The sequence below is a fragment of the Enhydra lutris genome, unplaced genomic scaffold (assembly GCF_002288905.1).
Source record: "Enhydra lutris kenyoni isolate GAN:26980312 unplaced genomic scaffold, ASM228890v2 scaffoldscaffold11, whole genome shotgun sequence".
Lineage (NCBI taxonomy): Eukaryota > Metazoa > Chordata > Mammalia > Carnivora > Mustelidae > Enhydra > Enhydra lutris.
Window position 1 is genome coordinate 1,279,371 of NW_019154095.1, and position 26,389 is coordinate 1,305,759.

The 26,389-nt window shown below is 52.2% G+C and overlaps 1 protein-coding gene across 1 annotated transcript in view; it reads left to right on the forward strand.

Moving 5' to 3' along the window:
• Nucleotides 1-26,389, forward strand: part of LOC111144536 (DLG associated protein 2) — a 162,202-nt gene that overhangs the window by 60,679 nt on the left and 75,134 nt on the right. The window contains exon 3 of the mRNA XM_022498858.1: nt 10,659-10,870. Within this exon, the coding sequence (XP_022354566.1) occupies nt 10,659-10,870 (212 nt within the window). The remainder of the gene's footprint in view (nt 1-10,658; nt 10,871-26,389) is intronic.

Genomic DNA, 26,389 nt, shown 5'->3' on the forward strand with positions numbered 1-26,389 from the left:
AGCACTAAGAGCCTCCATTTTTGATTGCACCTCATCAATAGCTTCTTTTGATTTCAGCTTGGTTAGATTTTAGTTCTTTTATTTCTCCAGAAAGGGCTTTTATTTCAACAGACAGGGTTTCTCTAATATATACCATGCCTTTTTGAGTCCAGCTAGCATCTTGAGAATCGTCCTTGTGAACTCTAGATCTCACTTAATACCAATGTCCATATTGATTAGGTCCCTAGCCTTTGATACAGCCTCTTGTTCTTTTATTGTGGTGAGTTTTTCTGCCTTGTCATTTTACCCAGATAAGAATATATGAATGAGAGAATAAAATACTAAAAGGGTGGCAAAGACTCCAGAAAAATGTACACTAACCAAATCAGAAGAGACCCCAACTGGGGGGAGATAAAAGGGGGTAAAATGAAATTTTAAAAAATTAAAAAATATATGCATATATATATTAGACTGGTGAATAGAACAGAGCTACCCACTTGATTTTGGGTGTATTTTAGTCTCTTAGATGAAATTATCTCCCTAAATTTTAAAGAAAGAAAAACTTATATATATACAAAAATAAGCATAAACATGATAAAGGGATGGAATATGACTCTAAATATGAAAATTTTTTAAAATTCTAAAAAATAAATTGATAACTTGGTTGGAAAAAGAAGAAAGAAAAAAAAAGCAGAGAGAATTTGCTCAGGCTGCAGACTAGAACAAAGCCCTGTGCTAGATTTAGGGTATATTTTGATCTATTAGAAGCAATTGTATCCCAAAATTTTTTTGAAAAAATAAAACCCTATATGTATACAAAAAATAAAGTTAGACTGAAGGATAAAACGTGACTATAATAATGAAGGTTTTAAAAGAATTTTTTTAGAAAGGTATTATTAAGATAAACTATTTAAAAAACATTAAAAGAGGAAAGAGGAAAAGGTAAAAATATTAGAATAAGAAAAAAATATAATTTTAAAAAGTTAATTAACTTTGTAAGACTAAGGGTTCATGGGGGGAAAAGCCATGAATTCTATGTGTTGCTTTCCTCTGTCTCTGGACTTCTGCAGTTCTCAGCTTATCAGTGAGCTTGGTCTTGACTGGATGTTCTTGCTGATCTTCTGGGGGAGGAGCCTGTTGCCGTGATTCTCGTCCAGAGGTGGAATTGCACCGCCCTTGCCAGGGACTGGACTAAGTTATCTGCTCAGGTTCCCTCTCGGAGCTTTTGTTCCCTGAGCACTTTCCATAGCGCTTTGGAGGCCGGGAACAAAGATGGCGGCCGCCCAGTCTCCGGCGGGAGCAACCGAGAGCTCGGGCCGCTCCTCAGTGCGCCCTCGGGAATGAGCCGTCAGTCCCTCCCGTCTCCCTGGTGTCCGGCTGCGCTCCGAGCTCCCCTGGCCTGTGACTGAGAGTTTCTGTCTCTGGGGTGTGGCCCCATTTGGAGTCTCCAGACACGGCAGATTCCTGCCGCGCTTCCTTGCTGCTCCTCCCAGAGAGGAAGGTGAGTCTCCCCAGTTCTGCCACTTGTGGGGTCCCTGCTTGAGGAGCAATGGCTCAACTGTGTCACAGATCACAGTTTAAGGTAAGCCCGAGCAGAGAGCTCACTCGGCTCTGCCTCTGCCGCCAGCTTCCCCGCTCCGATCCCTGTGAGCTCTGTGACCAACTCAGACAAACCCCGATCCTTCTGTGACCCCACAGGACTGAAACCACGCTGTTCCCATGAGGGCTCCACCCTAGCTTAGCCTCTGGAGTGACATCCCTCTGTGGAGCAGACTTCGACAAGTTCTGATTTTGTGCTCTGCTGCTCCCCTGCTTGCCGGGAGCCGGCCCTTTCCCCCGCGGTCTGTCCTCCTGTCGCTTTGGATTCACATCTCCACACGTCCTGCGTTCCAGAATGTGGTCGATTTTCTGCTTCTAGAATCACTGCTCTTCTTGTCTTTGCTCTCCCGTTGGGTTTGTAGGAGTTCAGAATGGTTTGATACCTGTCTAGCTGATCTCCTGCGACCTGATGTCGTCTCAGCCTGCTACTCCTCCGCCATCCTGACCCACTCCCTCACAACATCTTTTTAATGGTTTGTCTGGACCTGGATCCCGACCAGGGGCCTCCATGGAAACAGGTTCATCAGGCTCTGAAAAGCCCATCAATTGGTTCATCCTCTTTTCTCTTTTTCCTTGAATTTTGTGCACTTGTGTTGCTTGTCTCTTGAGGAACCGGTTTTGGGAGAACGGTGTTCCCACGGTCTATTTCCATCCACACTGGCATCCTGGTACAGGTGACTCATGTTTTGCCCGTGGCAATGGGGCCCCCCAGCTGCGGGGCCCCCCTGTGCTGTGTGTGCATGTGCATCCATCCTATGCCTCAGCATCCCATGCAGGACCTGCTGCCCCTCCCCCTTCCCTCCCAGAGCCTCCCCAGCACCGCTGTTCACATGCACAGTGAGGACAGCTCTCGTGGGGTGTGCAGGGGGCTGCCCCCAGCAAAGTGTGAGCTCCAGAGCCCAGGACATGGGCGGTTCTGACGCACATGCGTGGGGAGTGGCGAGGCAGATGGGGTCCATGAGGAGTCGTGTCTCAGTGGACAGACCCACACATGCGCAAAGGCAGAGGTGAGCAGGGATGCAGCTCCGTGCCTTCCTTCCCTGTCCTGCTGTCCTCCGCTGTCACCACGGGGCACGGGGCAAATAGTTATGGCCATGACCTCACTGATGATGCTCCTGTCTTCCCAGGCCAGTTGTCTTGGGGCATCACAGACCCATGTTCAGCCCATGTGCATGTCTTCCCGTGCTGCCTGCATTGAACCTTCAAAACATTAAGATTTCACAAGCATAGATTTTAGTCATGGCTACAAGATGGGGAAGAGGAAGAATTTGTCTGTGGATTTTAGAGAATTAGATTGAAAAGACAAGAAGGGAAGAAGAAATGCTTCTAACTTCTATTCGCTTCTTTCTCACTGAAGACGGGATCGCCCGGGGCTGAGCAAAAGAGCAGCTCATTACCCTACCTTTGGTTCGCACAGTGCACAGCCCACACGGTGCAGGAAGGATTCTCCTGTGTTGAAGCAGGTCAGAGCAGACAGCAGACGGGGTTGAAAGAAAATTAGGATGCATTTTATTCTCTGAAATGGCTCGTTTTCCCATTTTCTCCCTCTGCGGACAAAGCATCTCAGGTCAAACTTTAAATAAATGTCATGTGCTTGAGAGCTGATGATGGCCCTGAGCTCAGGGAGCTCTCACTGCACCAAGGTGGGAGGGGCTTCCGGCCCCAGGGGTGGGGCAGTGGGGTATGTCAGGTGCACCTGCCTCTCAGGCAGGAACGTGGCTCCGTGGTCACCTGACCATGGACCTACCGTCCCCATTGCTCCTCAGGTCCCAGGTCCCCCTCAACCCACTTTCTCCTCTCTCGGTTGTCTTCCCCTGTCTTTTGGTCCATCCTGGCGACCCCATGGTTTTATCCCAGCTGTACTGACACTGCGGCCTCGAAGCCAGCATCTCGCCCAGCGCCTGATAGGCAGCAGTCCCACGCTGACACGGCAGGAAGCCGTGGGAAGCAGCCGGCGCGCAGTGGGGCCATCCGAGCGTGGCTGGGGGCTGCCAGTCCCCAGCACGCACCTTTGGCAGACAGAGTGGCCAGGGAGCTGAGTACTCTTCCATTTGCCACAGACAACAGGGCTTCTGGAAAATGCCACGTTTCCTGATTTCCTGTACTCACAGGTTGTGTCTGTGGTCTAGGAAAACCACCATCTTTTACCGAGAGGGCTTGTTTGCTATCTCTGCACGAAGTGTTTGAAAGGGGCCCCAGTAGACCAACAGCCGTGGCTGTGAGCTTCCTTGTGACTCAGTGGTGAAAGGGCCACCACGGCCCCGGGCTGAGGGTGTGCGTTACCTTGGGGACATGGCCGCCTCCAACCCTCCGCCCCGGTTCTGTCCTCGTCTCTGCCTGGTTGGCACACCACTCACCCGTCTGTGCCTCAGTCCATCCGCGCCACCGTCTCTGACCTGCATACCCCATGGGCTTCAGGCTGGGGCGTCGCTGACCCATCCCTGCTGCGTGTGTTCCCTTGCTGGTGGCTGGGCAGACGCTCCCCAGAGACTGCACTCGAGGACCGCCAGTTCACCTGTCCAGTGACCATGTGCAGGACACTTGGAAGCCATGAACAGAAGCTGCTCCAATGTCCCCTGGACAAGGGAATAGTGTTTCCTGGCCTCAGAGGGGCAGGGAGCCCCTGGCCCGTGTTCTCATGGGACCCCTGCGTCCTCAGGAGGCTGGGGTTCCGGAACACAGCGCTCTGACAAACGTCCCAGAGAGCCCGTCAGTATCAGGAGAAGAGGGAGAGACCTGAGTGATGTGGCCGGGGGAGGAGGCCTGCGCCCGGCCACTCTGCCCCGAGCACATGCCCACCGTAGCACAGAAGGAAGGCATTTGTTTCCAGATGGCCCCGGTTTGGGAACCTGGGCCAGGGACTGACCGTGGTCTAGCATTATGGTCACTCTGAGGCAGCGGGCTCACTTCCAAGCCTCCAGTGAAATATCAGACCCAGAAGCATTTCTGGAATCCCTCTGAAGCCACTTTGGACGTGAACTCACAGCCTCGAGGGGCGACAGACATCGAGCCCAGCTCCCCTCCATCCTGTCCCACATGAACTTGTGCTCTACCTGGGGCCAGTCCACAGAAGCACTGGGGCTGTGGGGTTGCTGGGATCGTGGGACCACTCCTGTACCTGCTCACAGGCCTCCTGTGCCCCACTACCCCCCCAGCGCATCACCACGGGAACGGCTTGGCATCTCAGTCACATAGAAATTGCAGTTGGCGGGCTTACTGCCACAATGCTGAGCCAGATGCGTCCCTGGTGACATGTGCTCTGTGACGGCATCTCCTGTCCCCAAGTCCCCGCGGAAGACACTCCTCCCTGCCATATCCCCCCATCTTCTGCCTTTCACAGGGTGTCTGTGTGCTGCCTGGCCCATTGCCTCACCATGTAGCAATCTCTAGGGCAGTGTCCCGTGTCGCTGTTCTCCTGCGCGGTGTCTCCATGATGAGGCTGGGGAGTCCCCTACGAGGGGGTGACCTGGAGGGCCTATAAAGGATGGGACGCTCACCACACCAGTGCCGGGGACAGGGGAAGCTGGGTGGATCTGGGGAGAGGCACTGTAGAGACGGGATCCCTGGGGGCCAGAGTGCTGGCTGGACACACCCGCTGCAGACCCCAGGCCCAAGATCCAAAGCAGGAAGGAACCCATCCCACGGCCATCCCACGGCCATCCTCTCTGCCCCCTGCCCCTGGCCCGGGGCAGGAATCATGAATCCCAGGCCCACAGAATGACCCCCTGCCCTGGGCCCCACTGCAATGCGTCGTCTTTGGATGCTGGAATCGTCCTGTCCAGGTGACAAACGTTCAGGAAGTGTTTGTTGGAATAAAGTCTTTGTGGAAGGCTGTTGGGGTTCGGGTATCTACCAGCCCGGGCCGATCTTGCGGGTGTCCGTTTGTGCTGAGAGTCAGGAGAGAGTTAGGATCAGGTAACAAAGGCATCTTGGAAATTAGAAATCATGATATAAACCCATGCTTTTGCAGGAGCGATCATTGTGTGTCATCCAGGTTTACAGTTAAGAATGACGTTGCCTTGGGGTGCCTGAGTGGCTCAGTGGATTAAAGCCTCTGCCTTCGGCTCAGGTCATGATCTCAGGGTCCTGGGATGAGCCCCGCATCGGGCTCTCTGCTCAGTGGGGAGCCTGCTTCCCCCTCTCTCTCTGCCTGCCTCTCTGCCTACTTGTGATATCTGTCTGCCAAATAAATACATAAAATCTTTAAAAAAAAAAAAAAAAAAAGGAATGACCTAGCCCTTGTAGGCATTTACAGTAGGAAATCCAAGGTCGCTTGTGACAGAGCGAGAAGGCCCCAGGGCGTCAGGCTCCTTGGGTCCGGAGGAGAGACTGTTGCATGAGGCCCAGTGGTTTGCAGGTAGCACTGGGATGTGCGCCGGGGATGGAGGGGGCGCTGGGTGCAGCCCATAATTCCGGGCCGGGCCGTGCCTCTGCTCCTTCGTCCATCCTGGCCGCAGCAGGGAGGGAAGCGGACGCAGCTCCGGCTGAAGAAAGTGACCTGGACAGCTGAGTGGTGTTGCAGAGGAAAAACCACAACCCAGAACTAAATAAAGAGGCACTTTGCCGCCCGCTGAGGAGACATGGGTCCTGCGGCTGACTTGGGGCGACATCGGCACCGTCCTGCCAGTCAGGACACGCACCCCCAGTGGGAGGCCTGCCGGCATCCGGAGCCCCTCAGCTCTCTCTCGTGGGGGGCTAGCTTGTGCACGGGGACGCTGAGCAGCCTCCCTAGCCTCTGTCCCCAGCAGTGCCCCTGTTTGGGAGACACACATCTGTCTCCAGATGTTGCCAAGTGTCCCAGTTGCAGAAACCCGAGCCCCCAGCTGGAACCACTGGTGTAACCAAAGAGCATGAAGCTTAGAAGCAGGTAGACTTGGGATCCTGCGAAGCCCATCCTCTCGCCCAGGCTGGCGAGCAAGCACGGCGTCCCCTGCAGTCCCTGCCTGTGTCCAGTGTCCTGCCCTCATCAGCCTCCCCATCTCCAAGCTCAGCGGAGACCTTCCTACGAGGGTCTGCACGCATCCTAGGAGATGGGCATGGTAAGCTTCCTACACGCTCTCCAGACTCCTTGCACTGATGACACATCGGGACATGGGGGAAATAACTTCCCTGTCCACAGCGGTGGCTCCTACACTCATTGAAACAAGTGTCTTGTTTATAATAGATATTTCATCACATCCCTTTGTTCTAGAGTGAACCTACACATTACGACCTACACACGCTGTTTGAACTTGTGTGTATTTATGTATCCAAACCCTAACAGAGAAATAAAAGGAAGAGAACTTTTAACGGAAAACACGAATTCTAATATAAAAATGAGCACAATGGCAAAGGTGTACAAATTGAAGAACTCGGAAGCTGGTTTCTGGCTGGAGATTCACGTAATTTTGGGCTACTGATTAGTCCGATGGGGGAGTTACAGAGGCTAGTGGATTCATCTGCTGCTGGGATTTTTGGAAATGGTAAACAAAAATTCTTGGTAAAACTTCAAACTGAAATTCTCCCTTCCTTTGATTTACACGGTTAGGTGCATTCCTGAAAAATTTGTTGTTCATTAAAACTTTGCAAATACACATGCACACTCACACACCCTTTGATTTACATACAAAACAGAGTGAAGAGTCAAGGCTTCAGTAACTGTGGATAGGAAAACGGACTTTCAGAATCACACAGGACGCAAACCAGTTCTCCCATTGGGTGGGATTGCTTTGCCCTTTCCCGAAAACTAGTTTCTCTGGCCCCGGGGATGCCGGTCCTGCTTCCCAGGGGTGTGACAGGCCCAGCTGTCCCATATCTCCCTGATGGCATCTGGAGGCCGCCCCCACTCAGAGCGGTTGTCCTTTACCATGCAAATCCGGGATGCAGAGGCCCCGCTGTCTTGCTGTCCGTTCCGTCCACAGTGACAAATGCACTCAGTGTGCACTCAAAACAACACACATGTTGCATGAAGGAAGGAGACATTTCCCTCCGGGAAGCATGGTGCTGCTTGCTGTTTTTCTTCCTTGATCTCCCCACCGGACAGAGAATGTTATCGAAGGAGCCGGTCTCGTCGGCCCGTGCCTTGCTGCTTGAGAGAGGGAGCGCACTCGAACACGCAGCGTTGACGTATCCTTGCAGCAAGAAACGGGATGCACCAAAACAGGCACCAAAGTCAACCCTGGGAAGACACCCACTTGGAAATTACAGATATCCGTCATCACGATACGCAGGGAGGTAATTAGGGGCATCGATGGACACTGTATTTGCAGAGGCTGGTGGCTCTTCTTAAGAGAAAGTCATCTGCGTACTGGCTCACTGGAAACCCGGAGCCACGTCCTGATGGCGGGGATGGAGCGTCGGCCACGAGCGTGCGGCCGCTGCAGGGTTTTGACGCTGTGATGCCCCAAAAAGATCCTCGGACGGAGGCCTCGAGGCGTCTCGGTGTGGCTCTTCCGTTCTCTTGCTGGGCGGGAGGCACATGCTTTGGGTTCAGTGTTCATGTCCTGCACTTGACTCTGGTTCACACTCTCGCTATTGAAATTTCTTCCGTTGTAGACTGCGAATTGGCTTCTTAAATCAGTAATAGCAAAAATGCAAGCTGGTCTCGTTGGTTAGTTAATTCACCGGCTGCTGGGCCCAAAAAAAACCTCTGTAGGTTTTTTGATTTTTGTTTTTTGTTTTTTGTTTTTAATGGAAACACTGTTAATTCACAGAAATTTCCTAAAGCTGCCAACAGGAGTGTGTCTCTGTGGCATATGGCCCTTCTCCCATCTGTCCCCAGCCGGCCTCCTGGCTCCTCCCCAGAGCTGTCCCCAGAAGGGGCCCCTCCTCCTCGGAGGCTGGGAGCCTGCGCTGCTGAGCCTGCCCGCCTGTGGTCCAATGTAAGTGAGTCAGAACCCAGGGCCCTGTCTCCGGGAAGCCTCTCCAGACGCCCTCTCTGGCCACGGATTCCCCTGACCCCTCACTTTCCCTGCACTGTGTCTTTCACCTCCGTTAAGTCACAAGTATTTTGTGTCTCCTCTACTGAGAGGTGTTGTCACTGAGAACTGACTTTTCTTAAATTAAAAAAAGTTTATCATCTGCCACAATAGTGCTGTAGGCTCCAGATGGAAACTTCAGGAAACGGACGTGTGAGGGGACAGGACTGGGGAGCCCATCGTCACCCATCCAGCGCTGGCCCCGTCCCACACCCTCCCAGCTGTGTTTCCGTGCATCCTGCAAGCATGTCTATTTTTAAAGTATAGAAAACGGAGTGCAGACGGTACGTTAAAAATTGCTTTCTCCCCCGAACCTCTTTCCGTAGCTAAATACGTTTTCTTCTGCACAACTGTTTTTGGGGGCCGAGCAGCACCTGTTGTGAGAACTGAAGCTACCTCATCGAGGACCCCTTCCGGGTTTCCCCTGTGACCATGACGCATCAGTCACCGGGAGTCACCAGCCCCGGCACCGTGGCTCGCCATATCGGGACACCTTCCCAGAAGCCATGTCTCGGGGCCAGAGGCTGTGAACAGGATCTCCTGTTCTATGCACATGGCCTCATTCCTGTCTACACCCACGTGGAGACCCGCATGGGACATCAGGCCACAAGGAGCTCAGCGATGCCTGCCAGAGGTCCCCCAGAGCCTCCCATGGCCATAGGGGCCGCCCAGCTGCGTGCTGTTGTACAGCCCATGGGACCGGCCTGCGTGGGTCTGCTCACTGCGCAGCGCCACGTGGGCACAGCTGAATGACTGTGTGCAAGTTTCCATACCTCATTGTGGCGTCAGGGTCGGCTACACTGCATGTTCCCGCTGGGGCCCCAGGACCTTGTGTGGACTCAGGAGAGTGTAGACAGGATCCATTGACACCATCCCCATGGGGACTGCAGGGCTTCCCAAGGTCTAGACACGCGCCTGCCACACCCGTGTCCTGGCTGGCAGGTGGAGCTTACCAGGTCCACAGAGGAGCTGGGCCGCCGTGTGGCTGTTGTCCGTCTGCCAGAGCCAGGCTACAGTCTGTGTTTTCAGGAGAGAAGTAAAAGGTCCCCACGGGCATGCGGAACCTGGCGGGGCGCTCAGCCCAGCGCAGGGAGGGAGGCCTCCCGTGGGGTACGCCACAGAGAATGCGTAAGCATCCAAACCCTTCATGACGGGAAAATGCCCGCCCTGGAGACGCTTCCCATGTGGGATTCTGTCCTTTTCTTTGTCTGTCACCTACAGCGGGAAGACCACGTCATGGGGGCCCTTTGCCCGGGCGTGGGGTGGGACCTGTGCCACAGACACGGGGGAGCTTCTCCGCACCCGATGCTGCCTGCGGCGTGGTCTTGCTTTTGTAAATGTGACTGCCTGAAGGGGTCAAGGTCCCCCAGAGCCTTCCCCGCGGCCGTGCAGAGCTGTGGAGCACTCAGCCCTGGGAGGCAGGGAGAGGGACCACTGGGGGCAGCAGGCGCTGGTCTAGTCCCATGCCTCTTGCTTCCTGTCGAGTGAGGAGCTCAGGTCCTGGGTGTGGCAGGTGAGTACCAGGTGCTCACCTGCTTCCGGTTCTGCGGTCCCAGTCTCCATCAGGCTGGGAGCCTGGCCCAGAGCCTGGGGCCCGCGGTGTGAGGGGGCCTGTGGGGCCTGTGCCCAAGTGCCCAGGATCTGCACACCCACGCCCCTTGAGCTCCACCACCCCCGGGGTGAAGCCCCAGGACACAGCCCGTCTTCCCCTCTGCTCTCCCCTTCTGCTGCTGCTGTCCTGTTCCCTGCCCTGGGGAGCTCGCCCCCCACCCCAGTCTTCTCAAAGACAATTTTAATTTCCTTTTATTCCAGAAGGAAATAAACCTAAAACACGAGCAGTGTTGGTTTCTAGGTGCTGGGACTACAAGTGGCTTTTTCCCTCCGGCGTTCCTCTCACCTTGTCACTTTTCCATGTTTAACTGTCACTTTTATGATGGGGACAAAACAGTAATTGGACATGAGTGTCCTTTTGGGATTTGAGTGACAATGCCAGCAAGCGTCCGTCTTACTCTCCTCACGTCAGCCATAAGGAGTGTGGCTTCACCGAACCACAGAGGGTCTGTGTCCCGAAGAGCCCCGGGCTTCTTGTTGACGCCTGATGCATGTGTGTCTGTTCTCCCCTAGGTGCCACAAGACGAGTGGGCAGGGTACCCCACGGGCGCCAAGGACGAGGAGATCCCCTGCAGGAGAATGCGAAGTGGGAGCTACATCAAAGCCATGGGCGACGAGGAGAGTGCAGAGTCCGACTCCAGCCCCAAGACGTCCCCCACGGCGACCGTGCGGCCAGAGCCCCTGCTCAAGCCCATGGGACCCAGGCCACTGGCAGACCTCCAAACGTAAGACCGCCTTCCTGTCTTCCCCGTGCACACACGGCCTGTCGGGGCCACCCTCGGTGTCTGAGTTGCAAATAGTAGATATGGGGCCATCAGTTTTCAAGAGCTTTAGAAAAAACAGACCTTTGATTATTTACTTGGGTGGTTTCCACATCCACTCAGTAAAGCCACTGTCGTCCCCGGTGAGACCCGTCCGTGCCGGCTGCGTAGTGGTGGGAACGAGCGTGCGTGTGCGGAGATCACTGTCGGGCGTATCTTGTGCACTAAAAACTTCTTAGCGCATTTGTGGGCAATAGGGGTTTTTCAGGGCTGGGGGACGGCTTGTACAGGTACAACAGCGCGTGCTTACACTGTTGTCCTGAGACAGGGCGCTGATGAATTTAACTACTTTCTAAAGTACAAACAAGGACAGCCGTTTGGGAAGTAGACTGTTAACATGAACTTGAAAACACGGCTCTCATGCCCGCATTGCTGTGTGTCTGGTCCCTGCCACTCACTTTGCATGTAGGGTTGACCCTTGAATGTCACGGGCTTTTAGGACAGTGGAAGTACCTTTGCTGTGTTTATGGGAAACAGCCCACATAGAAGCGGGCCCGCGCCCCGCACCCGGTGCTGTTTGGGGGTCCGCAACCCGTGAGTGCTCTGGCTCCGCCCCCCGCAAGCAGCCACTGTCCCCGTGAAGTTCCTTCCACCATGAAGCTTTCGCCTCCAGATCCGCGTCTCTGCACTTCCCGCGGTTGCACTGACCAGTCACCGTAACCCGCGAGCAGGAGGACGGAGCCCCAGACCGAGGCGTGGTCTCTGTGGCGCCCCTCCCGTGCCTGGTGCGCACGGCCACAGGCAAAACCGTGGAGATTCTCCCAACACCACCACGTAGGCATTGGCGGCAGCTTGCGAGACGCCCCATCCTGATTCTCAACCCGGCTGGATGTTACTCTTCACTGTGGCCAACCGTGTCTCTGCTGCTGGGTTTAGCTCAGCTGCACGGCAGTCGGGTTGGGAACACCGGGGTCCCCTCACTGTACACATGTGCCTGCTCTGCCCCACACAGAGAGCAGAGGACAGTCAGGGATACTCATCAGGGCCACCTGGGAGCAAAGCCGCTCAGGACGGCGTCAGGGGGCTGGCAGGATGCTGTGGACGGGGGCGTGGACGAGCACAGAAACAGGTGTCCCCGAGCGCTGCCCTGCGGGATGTCACCTGCAGAGCCGCCCGGCCATGAACCTGACTCCACCCCACGGGCGGGCAGCAGACTGGCCGCCAGCCTCCCCATCTTTACCCTGGGTTGCGGAGTCCCACGTGCGCATTAGGAATGACCGTCACCCTCCCCAAGGACGGTGACACCCAGGAAGCCGCGTGCTCCACAGCTCTGGGGGTTGAGCTGCTGACGCTCACGCACAGTCCGGGGCTTGGGGTCTGGGGCTCGGGGCCCCTGGGCATGTGGCCACAGACCTGAGCTGACTTTTTGAAAGCTGGTGACTCTTGTCCCAAGTGTGTATGTTTCAAGCAAACCAAATGAGAGAAAAAAAAAGAAGAAAAGTTGTGTTTTAATGGTGAGCAGGGATCTGGTAGTTTCCAAATAAGAACTTGATTTTTGTGTTAATGAGTCCCCCCATCCCCTCTTTGCCGCCCCCCCCCCCCATTGGGGAGCACTCCCGCAGCATCCCATGTGCCCATCGTGGAGCTGTCCTCGCCACACTGAGCTCATGTCACCCCGCAGTGGGCGGAGGAGACCCTCCCATCCCTCGCACCCCCTCACCCGGCCACTCCGGGGCCAGGTACCAGGAGCCCAGGGGCAGGGCTCACAAGGCAGCCTTAGGAGAACCCACAGCATCACCCGGGACACCGAGAACTCCCTCCCAAGCCCCAGAGTGAGGAAGAGACCAAGGTCACTTAACGTCGTAATGCAGATACTGACCGTCCACGCACTGATGGTTCTGAGGGCCAGTAGAAGTAGGGGAATGAATGGCCCAGTGGTGCCCCACCGTTTTGGTCCCAGTCCAGATTCAGCCCCAGTCACTCTGTTCGTCCTTCCAGCTAGTGTCGGGGCACAGAGCTCTTCTGCGAGCGTGCAAATTATTCTTACTCCCACACCTGACCGTGCCCTGGAGAAAACAGGATGGGAAGGGCGGTGCCCCATGAGGAGTCCCCGTGGGGCCGTGCCCAGCAGGGGCCCTCTGCTGCTCCGCCAGCTGTGTGGACCTCCCGGAAGTCACTCTCTGGGGCTAGCATGTTGAAAACACGGTGACGTGATGGGAGATACGTCATCATGTTGTTGCCGTCATTGCCTGTCAGCATCGGACCCCATTTTACTTCGGGTTAGAGTTTTATACATTCCAATGTGATTTCATTTATTTTCATTTCAAGTGACATCACAGAAATTCGACTCTTTACTCAGGGAAGTTATAATTCTGCCCATTTCATGCAGCATGACCCCAGCTCAGAGAAGTGAGATGCAGAACATCCCCGAAGTGACCACGGGTTTGACATGAAAGTAGTGATTTTAACCCCGTGCCCAGAGTGAGCATGTTTGCCAGAGGATTGCACGACTGTGCCTGTGGAGACCAGCGGGCATTACAGGGAAAGGAAGGAGTACTTCATTATATCATCACCATGTGGTCAGAGGAGCAGCAGGAAACCATGAGGGGGTTGGTGCGGGTTCCCAGATGAGCAGACCAGGCTCTGCAGAACAGACAGGTGGCTGTACAACACACCTGTCCATCACCTCACCCCCATCCTACCGCCTGCAGTCCCCCCGACTGTGGTCCCCCCACCTGCAGTCCCCCCGCCTGTGGTCCCCCAGCCTGCAGTCCAGTCCCTCATCTGTGGTCCCCCCACCTGCAGTCCCCCCGCCTGTGGTCTCCCAGCCTGCAGTCCAGTCCCCCATCTGTGGTCCCCCCACCTGTGGTTACTTCGCACCTGCTCGGCGCTGCTATAGGAAGGTGTGCAGGCCCCTGGGCCCGCTGTATGTGACGTGTGTGGTCGACTACCTCAGCAGACCCTCTGTATTCTAGAGTTCGTTCTACACCCAAAGACGAAGTAAAACTCATAGTTCTTAAGTTGCATTTCAAATGTAACTGAAGTCCTCTGATCTCACAGTGCCCTGAGCGTGTCCCCGTCTGTACCATAGAACCTCCCCAGGAGGGGGTGGCTGACAGACATTTCCAGGTGACAGGCTGATTCAGGAGCTAAAAGTAAGAATTCCCATTTGCTGACCCCCTCTGGGTTTTGTGCTCCTCTGGTATGCACAGACGACTTCTGGCAACAGTATTTAAGAATGCAAAAAAAGGGCACCTGGGTGGCTCAGTGGGTTAAGCCGCTGCCTTCGGCTCAGGTCATGATCTCAGGGTCCTGGGATCAAGTCCCGCATCGGGCTCTCTGCTCAGCAGGGAGCTTGCTTCCCTCTCTCTCTCTGCCTGCCTCTCTGCCTACTTGTGATCTCTGTCTGTCAAATAAATAAATAAAAATCTTTAAAAAAAAAAAAAGAATGCAAAAAAAGCAGCAGCACGACGTGGTAGTTACACTTCAGTTCCAACGTGGCAGGCCTGGATTTACACTCTTTTCTCTGAACTATCACACGGGTGCGCTGAAACTTCAGGAACCATATGCCGCTCCCCATCACAGTAAAGGCACAGAGAAAATGAACTGGACCAGCCCCTCGTTTTCCATCTGCAGGGCTAAAGACCTGGAAGAAAACTGAATCTCTAATTGGCTGTTATCAGTCCTTTTATGCCATCGAATATGAAATCCTTTCTGTAAAGGCTGCAGATTTTCTCCTTCAAAATGTGTGACCTCTTGCAACGGTGATTCTGTTGAACACAATCTTGCCTTTCTGCTGTTAACCAAGAAAAACCCATCCTCTCATTAATAATTGAACAGACGTCCTTTTTGTACAGATGAGGACTCCTGCCTTCACCTCACTGCCTTCTCCGGATGAGCAAGGGAGGGAAAAGCTTCACGCTCAAAAGAAGAGTCCAGCGCAAACAGCCGAAATCCCGCACACGTGTCACGGTGCTGTCCTGCACCGAGTGCTCATTTGGACGGTCAGACCCACACCTGGGACAGACGCCGGCCACATGCGGACACCAGCTGGAATGACTACAGGTGAAAGGTAGATTTCCAGTGACTGTGCATCCGGTGTGCCGGGTTTTTAATCAGCTTGTGTATTTGTATTAGAGATACTGGATTTGCAGAACTCATTTCTGATTATTAGGAAAGGTAGACTGACTGATTTCATTTGGGGGCCTTTGAGGTTTTGTTTCTTTTTTTCTTCTTTTTCTTGCTTAGTTGAATTGAGAAGTCAAAGCTCTAATAATTCTGAACATCTCTGAGTCATCTCCCAGGAAGGAGGTATTTTAAATTTATAGAGGAAGGAGGACTTATTTTAAGAACTTCATATGTAAAGATAAACTCAGATGGCGAGGAGATCTAAGAATCGTGCTGGTGCACTGAGCCTGGGACGGTCAGTTAAGTGAGTGACTCTTGATCTCGGGTCCGGTCTTGATCTCAGGGTTGTGAGTTTGAGCCCTGCGCTGGGCTCCATGCTCAGTGTGAATCCTGTTTTTAAAAAAAAGACTCCTATCGATATGTGTGTATCATATGATATGTATGCGCACACTGACACGTGAATGTGTGCTGTGGCGTGTGCACAGGCTGTACACATGTGCGTGCGTGTGACTGTTCTGTGATTTTCAGACGGAGGAGACATACGCAAACATTACTCCACATTGAGAAGCTACAACATGAGGACAGATTTGAATTCATAAAATTAAAAACTTATTTGTAGTAAAAGCAAACCAACCAGCCAACAAGCTAAAAGTACCATCACCAAGATAAAATAGTAATTGAGACCTGGACACATGTTTTGTCATTTCAGTCACACATTTATGTTCTTACCATGTAGAGAGCTGCCTTACGAATCAGTAAGAAAAAAAACCACAATATAAATATGGATAAAGACCAGAAAATGATTATTCACATATCTTAAAAATTATTAAAACTTTCTGGAGAGTATTTTAGTGTACCATTTAAAACGAGAAGTGTCAGAACTTGTTTTAAAGAAATTCCTGAAAGCACACAAAGATGTACAAAATCCAGTGATGTCTACTCTGTCATTGTAGATCATCATGAGACGTTGCCAGTCGCCCGGACGCCCAGCTGTAGGCACTGGGCCCCACTTCGGGGAACTTGTGCCCTGGATGTGCCTGCACCTGTAAGGAGGGATGTGGGCAAAATCCTGTTCACTACAGCACTGTTAGGGACCGTCAGAATCTACCCCACAATCCACTGCCACGGGGCTGACTGAGTAATAGACATGCAGACCCCAGAATATAGTCATAAAATGTTCTAGAACACGACATGGCTGTAAACACCAGTCAGACTCGCATGTCTTCAAGCGGCGAGATCCAGATTATGTTAATTTTAAAAAGCGAAGCATAGAACAATATAAAGCATGTCATTTTCTGTATAATGCAGATGGGGGAGTAAGAAAATTCCTATCACTTTGTATGGCATAAGACACAGAAGAACACAAGAAACTAATGAAGGCAGCTTGTGTCTAAGGAGTGAGAGGAAGTAGATGCAGCGGGGGCCGAGGGCAGAAGCCTGCTGGGCACCTTCTCCACATCAGGTGAACAGCTTCACCACACGGGTGTGCCGTCCACGCAGCTGTGGAACAACAAGGCTCTTTAGAGCAGCAAAGGTGCCAAACAGACCGTGCATCCGTGGGGCTGTGTACTGGGCGGCCGGCAGCAGAGCAGGTACCTTCACAAAGCCCCAGAGAGCGGCCTCTAGCGAAGCAGTGGGCGAACAGTTCCCGCTCTGCCTGGGTGCGGACAGCCAGAGTGCCCGCGGCGCCACCCCGATATCGGGGGGAAAGGCCGGATAACATGGCACTAGACCCCCAGGCAGCAGGGCACCCCAGGGGGCTCCAGAAGACTAGGATTCGATGGCTGCCCCACGTGGAGCGAGGTGCGGCAGGGAGGGCTGTGGGGCTCGTGAAGTCTGCCTGGGTGGATCCTTGGGAGCCCCAGCCCCACGGGGTGAACACAGGCCCCCATGTGCTCCTCAACGGCCCCGTGCTGGGTAGGAAGGGGGCTGGAGCCGGAGAGAGCCCCTCGACCCAGGTTGCTGGGACAGTTGTCTAGCAGATGACCCCTACCCCTGCAGGGAAGGTCCCCACCCCTGGGACCCCTGCCTGTACACCTTCCTATGGAGTAGGGCCATCACCCACTTGAGGGCGCATGAGTAAACCTGCGGGGAGAGAGGGAGGAAAACCCTCCGCCCCCCAGTCCTAGGCCCTGATCTTAACCCAGTACTGAATGGCTGCTCGTCCCCTGGGAGGAGCAGGAAGAGCCCTCACGAACGGACATGGGGCTGCCCGCGGCCAGGCCTGGCGGCGAACACCCAACCAACCGTGTCACCCCAAGCCATCGGCCACCGCGGCAGGATCTCAGTCCGGAAGAACACGGGGTGTGTCCACTCCCAAACACAAACCTCACTTACCTCGGCCTCTGCCATTCTGCACGGAGGACCAGCGCCCCAGCAAACTTCAGAGTAAAAGCAAACAAAAGCCGCTCTCCGGAGACAGAGCAACCCAGAGAACGGAGAGGACAAGGACCATGATACTGTCAGAGAGACCCTCCAGATGCCTGGTTCACATGGCAGAAGGCCTGGTTCACATGGCAGAAGGCCTGCTGGAAGAGGGGATGACATGCGTCCGTAACCGCGGGGCCAGCAGAGCGATGAGAAGTGGAAGAAAGGTGGACAGAAATAGAGCAGACAGACCTCAGGTCAGGAGCGAGGCCCCTGCTGAGGAGCTCATCGGTGAACGCCATTAACACACCCATGAACATGAAGGTGGGTCTGCAGAAGTTACCGAAAGGAACTCAGAGAAGAAAAGTGGGGGGAGCGGAAGTGGGAAGGAACACGTAGGAGCTGTGGGGGAAGTGCCTGCCACGGCGGCCGACACGGAACCAGGACCCTGAGAGCAACTGAGGGCAGGCAGGACTGAAGGGTCGTTCCAGATTCGATCCCTGTGGATGCCCCAAAGACAGAAACACTGAATCAAGGACGGAAGAATCTCAGAAAGTCTCAAGAAAGGTAAATACGAGAGAGAGAACCCCACTCGTATGTACACACATCGTATTCAAACTGCCAGAAACCGAGGACCAAGAGAAATGCTCGAGGACGGTTGGAGAAAAATAAAAACCCGTTACATATAGAGGAATGAAGACTTGGGGCCGACTTGTCATCACAAATGTTAGGAGCCAGGAAAGTGACAAGGAAGTGACATCCTCCAAGCCCCGAGAGAAGAACCTCGTGAGCCCCAAGGCGGGACGGCGGGAGAGGGCTCCTGCGAATGGACGTGCAGGAAGTGCTGGGTCATCAGAACCGAAGTGGGAAGACCCCCGCCCACACGCGGGGCCACATCCTTGCATTAAAGGAGCTCTCCGAGGTGCGATGAAACCGTCCCGTAGCAGCAGACACGGGCGCCCCAGCAGAGAACGGAGGAGCTCCGCGCCTCGGTCGTGACTCCAGGATCTGCCAGAACTCACAGACCTGCGCCAAGAGTGGGGGCGCCGTCAGATCCAGCCGCCCAACCAGAGCTGGAAAAACAGCATCTTGCAAAACCAAAGGATGGGAGCTGAGAGCAAGGATCTGTGCAAGCAGCTCCTCTGTGCCGAGAGACTAACTTTATTCTGGGACAGGAAGACGGGAGCGTAGGTCTGCCTTGCTTCTCTTTTTTGGTGAGTGCGTATCCAGGCAACATGAGACACAAGCTGCTCCCAGCACCTGCTCCCTCCCGCTTGGCTGGTCGGTTGGGGGAAGCCATCCAGAGGAGGATCAGAAGAGAATCCTGCCTGCCTGCCTGCCGGGTGACCTGCCTCGGAAGATGGGCTCAGGTGTCCTTGCTGGCTCATGAGCCTGCCCTAGGACAAGGGAGCTCCCCTTTCCTCCAGAGTAGCCTAGTCGTGTGTCTTAGCTGGGTAGTTGCTCTGTGGGTGTCCCGGAAGCCCCTGGTCCATGACAAATGGTCAGACTACTCAGCTACCAGGGAGGAGTCAGGTCTACGTCGGAGACGTGGTGGAGTCGCCCTGAGAAGCCTCTGGAAGCAATCACAGGGCCTGCAGAATATTCAGGACCCATCCAGAAGGGTGACGGGGTCCCTCAAAGCCAGCGTCTTCATTTCTAGCGTCATCGATCTTGGCTTCTTGCTGTTTCCTGATACTGGGACTCCGTTGTGGTTGGGGCTCACAGCCTCCGTCAGACCACGCAGCTCCTGCCTTCTCTCAAACAGCAGCTCTAAGCCCTGCTTCTCGAGCCCTGTGCCGATCTCCCCCTCCACTTGTCAGCTCTGACCACCCGGTTTGTAGCCGAGTCGCATGGCAGACTGGTCACGATCCAGCCCCAGGAGCCTGTGAGGCCTTATTTCTCACCATGTCCGAACAGTGAGGTCTATACTCTGGCCCTCCCGGACAGCTCCCACTTCCAGATGCGCATCTGTCCCCAGCACCCCCGCACTGCCGTGCTCCTGCTTGTCCTTTGGGGCTCAGCTGGGGACCGCCTCCTCCTGGGAGGCTCCCTAGGTCAGACACCCCCCAGAGTGCTCCCTGAGCACCCCATGCTTACCGCTGCCACTTGTTAGCTACCCCCCAATCGCCTGTGTACTCGCGAGGGCAAGAGATGTGTCATGTGTCACTGTCATGTCTCTCCGTCGTGTAGCACATTGTGCTCCACACTCACAGAGTGAGTGTGCAGGATGAGCTTCTCGTGAATGACTTCTCAGGAGTCACCGCTAACCGCTTGATTAAGGAGCTGCTATTAAGGGCACCAGTAAAAGCGTCATTTGTGAAGATTCTAAATATAAGATCATCAACTTAAAAACCACGTGTAAAGCTGATTCACATCCACCCAGTTCCTGACCCTCTTTACATTAGTCCCAAAAAGACCAGATGCCAGGCTCCTTGAAAATGCCCCACACGGCACCTGGGCAGCTCTTCCGCTAATGGGCACCGCGCGTGTGGAGGAGGCTCGAGGCTTCCGCTGCTGCTGACTTGCGGATCTTGGGCTCAGCAGAGGAGGGGGGTGGTTGCTCTCTGTCCCTGTGGGAGCCCCACCTCCCACCTCCCACCTCCCCGGGAGCCCCGGGTCTCTCACCAGAGGGTGCTGTCGGAGCGGAAGGTAGGCGGGGCGCCCGGCTGCTGGGGCCCAGGTCGTCGCCCAAGTGGGCTGCGAGCCCACAAAGAGGGGCACACACTCGACTTTGCTGCCTGTTCCTCTCCTCGTGGACGTGCGAGGACCGTCCCCACGCGTCCTCATCTAGCGTGTTTGTCTAGGAAGCTCCCAGCGTTCTACCCCAGCTCGGCTCTTGTGTTTTCAGTTCACGCTGACTCCAGTCACACTCGGATTCTTTTCCTTCTTCTGATGTTTCTAAAGTCACGTCAGGGGGGCTCCTGGGTAGCTGAGTCGGTGAGCATCTGCCTTCAGCTCAGGTCATGACCGCCAAGGCCTGGGATCGAGTCCCGCATCGGGCTCCCTGCTCAGCGGGAAGCCTGCCTCTCCCTCTGCTGCAGCTGCCCCTGCTTGTGTACGTGCTCTCGCTCTCGCACGCTTGCTCTCTGATAAATAAATAAAATCTTTAAAAGCAAAAGTTGTTTTGAAAAGTCAAATCAAAAACTAAGTAAGGAAGAAAGGCTCATGAAAAATTGCTCTTTTGAAATTTCACGGTTTCTTCTGTCCACTTGTTCTCTATTCTGAGTGTGTCACTGTGCGAGCTCGTTGGTGGCCAGTCCTGTCGCTCGGACCCTGCCTTCTCTCGCTCGCTCATGCTCGTTCCGGCCATCGGCGCTGGGCTGCGGCAGTGCCTGTCCCGTCCTGTTACGGGAACCACGCGTCCAGAATCTCCAGAACACACGCTTTTGTTTAACCGACGATGCCGGTGCACGTGCAGACAAGGAACGTGGGTCTGGGTGGTCCTGTGCAGCAGGACATTCTCCCGGGGACCCTGAGCCCTCACAACCTGGCCAAGAGTGGCGTCCGCATGGTACAGGGCTGGCCTCAGATAACCCATCTGTTAATTAAATTCATGATTAAATTGATTTTAACCTGCAGAATTATTTATACTTGCAGTTAAAAGCTAACACAACACAGAATTATATGAAGTGGAACGTCGTTCTGTCTCTTCATTGCCATGTCTCTGGGAGCAGCCATTGCTGATGGTTTTGCACTGTCTAGACAATTTGTTTGCACAGAAGTGTATACATGTACCTATTTTTTTTAAGATTTTATTTATTTATTTGAGAGAGAGAAATCACAAGTAGGCAGAGAGGCAGGCAGAGAGAGAGGAGGAAGCAGGCTTCCTGCTGAGCAGAAAGCCCGATGTGGGGCTTGAACCCAGGACCTGGGATCATGACCTGAGCTGAAGGCAGCGGCTCAACCCACTGAGCCACCCAGGCGCCCCGATGTACCTATTTTTAAAACAAAAATGAGATCACACTGTACATATTACTCTAATGTCCTTTCCTTTTTTTCTCTCCACCATCCTTTAGTTTTTTATGGCTATCATAAGAAACTACCACATATTTAGTAGCTTAAAATAAGACAGATTTATCATCTGATTCTTTGGGCCCTATGGGTCAGAAGCCCAACATGCGTCTTCCTGAGCTAACTTGATGGGTCAGCAGAGCTGCGTTCCTTTCTGAGAGAACTGCGTGGGGGTTCGTCTCCTTGTCCCAGCCTTAGAACTGGGCCTCTATCTCTGCTGGCCGTCAGCTGAGTCTCTGTGGGCCCCCACACGCATGTGTCAGCCTGTGTCTTCAAAACCACATGTGGCAGAGGATCCCTTCCCCTTCCCCAGCCTCTCCTGCCTCATCTCAGCCATTGTACCTCTGACTCCCTCTGCCTTTCTCTGCTTTGAAGACTTTCACGTGGTGACACTGGGCCTGCTTGGATGATCCGGGGGGCTCTCCCCATCTCTGGGTCAGGTGACCTCCAGCCTCGGTCCCATCTGCACCCTGATTTCCCTTTCTGTGTAGCACAGCACGTTCCCACATGTAACACTTGAGGCTGAAGGTCAGGGTGGTCAGAGTCCTGGCACACAGCCATCATGTGCCTCCTTCACGGCACACCTATCCACTGAGCACATTGTCCTTGTGCTTGTCTGGGTGTCGGTGGGTAGACAGGCTCTAATTTATTGTCATTACCTTATTGTTGGGGGATCGCCTCTGAGTTTTCACTACTGTGTAGAATGTCGAAAAGAAGGTATTTCTCTGTGATTGTACAGCTGCCAGCCCCGCTCTTGGCCAGGGTAGCGGCATCGGGGAACTCTCGGGTCACATCTGCCTCCGAATCTTCACCTTCATCAGTATGGCCGAGAAGTATCTGACTAGTGGGGCGATAACTCCAAATTAGTTATTTTTTTCCAAATTAGTTTTATTAATGGGTTCACTTGTGCCCTTAACCCAGGAATAGTTTCACTCTCTACCTCTGTATAGGCCTGAGGGGTAGGCATTCTGTTGAGACTGTCCAACTGCCCTGTTCCCTAAAAACATAACATGACACTATCTTAGAAAGATCATACTTCTCAAGAATAGGGTTGAGAATCTCCTTATTTAGACAGTGTGGCCTTATCCCAAATACGGGTCCCTTTGCAGAAATCGATTGCCAATCCACGCATCTCTAGAAACCATTCAAGTTCAGGACAGAGGGTCTTAGGATGTTCTTACAGATCAGCTTGCTGGGGACATACCTTAGGCTACAACAGTCCATCAGCATTGGGGCCATCTTGAGAAAGGAGGGTGGGCTTCTGGGATGTGGTGTTGTAAGAGCCAGACTGTGCAATCAGCTCTTTATTGGTTTGTCAACTTTCTATTGTTTTCCTGTTTTCTTATTCATTAAATCAATTTATGCTTTTGTTAATTTCTTTTTATTTCCTTAGATCCATTGTTATTTCCCTCATTTATCAGCTGATTGTCTATTTAGTGAGGGAGTTTAGACTATGAATATTCCTAAGAGAGTATCTTTTGTTGCATCTCTTCTGATAAGATATGATGCTTTCATCCTTACTACTTTGTAGATATTCTGCAATTTTGTTCTGATCTCCACTTTGATCAAGATGGAATGAATTAACTGAAGGAAAGACACACTTGCTAGGATAAATAGAGCCACTATTAATTATTTTTTTCCCTTTTAATTACTTTTTTTAAGAATTTTATAATGTGTGATATTCTTTAATATTAGTCACATTTCCTTGTTAGCCCTTTTGGCAGGGAACTAGATTTAGAGATATACATAAAATATTATCATTTTTCCTTTTTTCCCCATTTGTTCCCATTTCTGATAAAATGAGCTCTCAATTTCCCCAGTAGTCAAGTCACTTGCACTAATTCTCAAAGCTGCAAAAGGCACTTTATCACTCTTCAGGCCACCCATGAGCTATTTTTGTGCACTTTTCGGCTGTTCGTCTAACCCTGACGTGTGCCTTCCTGCTCAGCAACTGAAGTGTTCTCTCAGTTCTTACACCTTGTGACAGAGCTCTAACAGCGTAACGGACAGAGTTGTCCACCTTTAAACACTGAAGGGTGTTGAAAGCATCATTCTCTGAACACAAGTCAGTCTCTTCACTTTCATAGACTTCAGACTGTCCACAGCATGCCAGCACCCCTGCTACTCCTGTGACAAGCAGAGAGGGCTTCTGTTAATGAGTCAGAGTCCACCACTGTTGAAAGCCTATTTCCAGAGAACACGCTGAATGAAGAGAATAGAGCGGAGGCAAATCTGTAAGGTTTGGGGGCAAAATTAAATAACATGAAACCCAACACTGAACTTGAAGCAGCAGTGAGTCTTTCTGCATGTGCTGCCCCCAAATGTAGTGTAGAGAATGTGTTCTATGGAATTCATTGTCGTCTTTGATGTATCTTACATAACATATGAATTCATTCATTCATTCATCTAATGAATAGCTGTGTGTTAAGGGCAGAGTATATAAATAAGATAGTTATCAAATAAATAAATGAATAAGTAAATGTAAACATTGCTAGGGCATTAACTAGGCACCTAAATCTACACAATGAAAAATTACAGAAATAATTTTCACAGAGTTAAAAAACTGAAGTTTTGATGAACTAAACTGTTTCTGAAATAAGTATTTTCATTAGGATAAAAATTTTTTTAAATCTCTTCCACTGAAAAGTTTGGCAATGCATATCAAAAACCTTTATATTTGTTCCACTTATGGGATCCTAAGGAAATAGTCAACTTCCAATAAAAGATTTAATTAAAAAAAAAAGCCCTAGAAGAAATTCTAATTCTTTGCTATTATTTATAGTAAAGAATTAATTAGAAACAGTAAACATCCATCAACATACAAAATGATAGATTCACTTATTTGTAATCAATAAAAAATATTTACAAAGAATTTTTCATTGTGTAACAAAATGGTTACAGTGTTTATAAGATTTCTGTACCCCATGAGGCCCCAACATTGGAACATTCATAGCAAAAACTGCAAAGATTGTGTGGCGGGCAGAAGCCTAAGATGACTTTCTTCTGTGGTGAGTGTGGTTGGGACCAGTACATACCATGACAAACCCCTCTCTCAGGCATGTGACTCTATATGGCAGATGGACGTCATCCAGGGGGCTGGACCTCATCACATGAACTTATGAAGAGAAGTTTGTCTGGTGGTAGCAGAAAGGGAAGCCAGAGATTTGATGCAGGAGAAAGATTGGAAAAGCCTTTCATGACTCAAACATGGGGGGGGGGGGTCCACATGGAAGGAGGGACTCCACGTCTTGGAGCTCAACAGCCAACAAGAAAGGGGAACCTCCTTCCTACATTCACAAGGAACTGAGTAGTGCCAACAACCCACAGAAGCCTGCGGATGAGGTCTCAGGCTATCTGGCACTATAATGTCCATCTATGAGCCTGTGAGCAGAGGACCCAGCCCATGTGCTGGACTCGACCTGCAGTTCTAGTGTGAGCTAAGACGTGAGTGTCGCCTTAACCCTCTACATTTGTACTGATGCAGTGTATTAGCCAGGTTCTCCAGAGAAACAGATCCAATGGATGTGTGTGTGTGTGTGTGTGTGTGTGTGTGTGTGTGTGTGTGATGAGAGAGAGACATTGATTTTAAGGAATTGGCTCACATGATTTTGGAGTGAGCAAGTCTGAATTATGCAAAGCAAACTGACAGGCTGGAGGTTGAGGGAAGAGTTGATGGTGCAGCTCAAGTGAAAAGACAGTGTGGAGGCAGAATTTCTCCTTGAGGAGGTCATTCTTTTCCCTTAAGACCTTCAACTGATTGGATGAGGCCCACCCAATCTGAAGAGCAATCTGCTTTACTCAGAGTCTACTGATTTAGATGTTAATCACATCTAAACTTCCATCTCACCAAATGTCTGGGCACCATAGCCTCTCCAAGTTGACACATAAAATTAACCCATCACACACAGCCAGAGAAATCTGATACAGGAAGGCACCAAAATAGGAATAATGATCATCCCTGGGTGGTAGATTTGTGGCTGAATTTTATTTGCATTTAAATATTTTCTAAATTTTTGCAAAAGCATGTATTAGTGTTGACATAAGAAGAGATACTGAAAACCATTTCATTGTGTTCTAAGGTTCTCGTAATCCCTAAGTGTTGTTTTTCCAATAATAATAGAATATAAAAATGAAATAGACTTGTGTTGTAAAGTTGCCATAGTAATAAATTTATGCTCAGCAGCTTTATTAGACATTATCAATGAGTGGAAATATCATTGTGTATGTGTTTTAAAGCAGAGAAGCGAAATCATTCCTGGTGGTGTTCCCCCACACTTTGTACCTTGGAAGTGTGTTTCAGACGAGGCACACAGAGCAAGAGTACATGGAGACTGTACCCACGTTGGGGGTGCTTGGGGTCTGTCGGTGTCACCAGGGCCCCTCCGTCCCTGGTGGAGCAAAATGAATGAGTTTGAAGCATTTCTAAACTGGAAGCCCTCTCCAAAATCACTTCTGACTCCAGCATCATTGTTGATGTTTTGGGGGATAGCATCTGTATTACCTCCCTAGGGGTTGCCTGCTAGGCGCTGAGTGTGTCCCCAAGGTTCATCTGTTGAATCCTAACCCCCAAGGTGCTGGTGTCAGGAGGTAGGGCCTCTGGGCAAGGATGAGGTCGTTAGGGAGCCCCCAGGAATGGATTAGTGTCCTTATGGAGGAATCCAGAGAGCCCCTCGCCCCTCCCGCCATGTGAGGACACAGTTAGATGGCCGTCTGGGAACAAGTTCCTCTCCAGAGACCAGATCTGCACTTTCCAGTCTTGGATGTGACCTCGGACTTCCATTCTCCAAACAGTGAGAAGTCAGCATCTGTTGGTTTTCAGCCTGCAGTGCGGGGTCTGTTAGCGGCCCCCAAGCTTAGAGTCTACCGTGCTCTTAACAGCACCGTGCACTGAGGGCCTGGAAGGCCAAAACCCAGGGGCTGGCAGGGCCTTGCCCCTCCAGAGCCTCTGGCGTGTGCTCCTTCCTTGTCAGCTCCAGC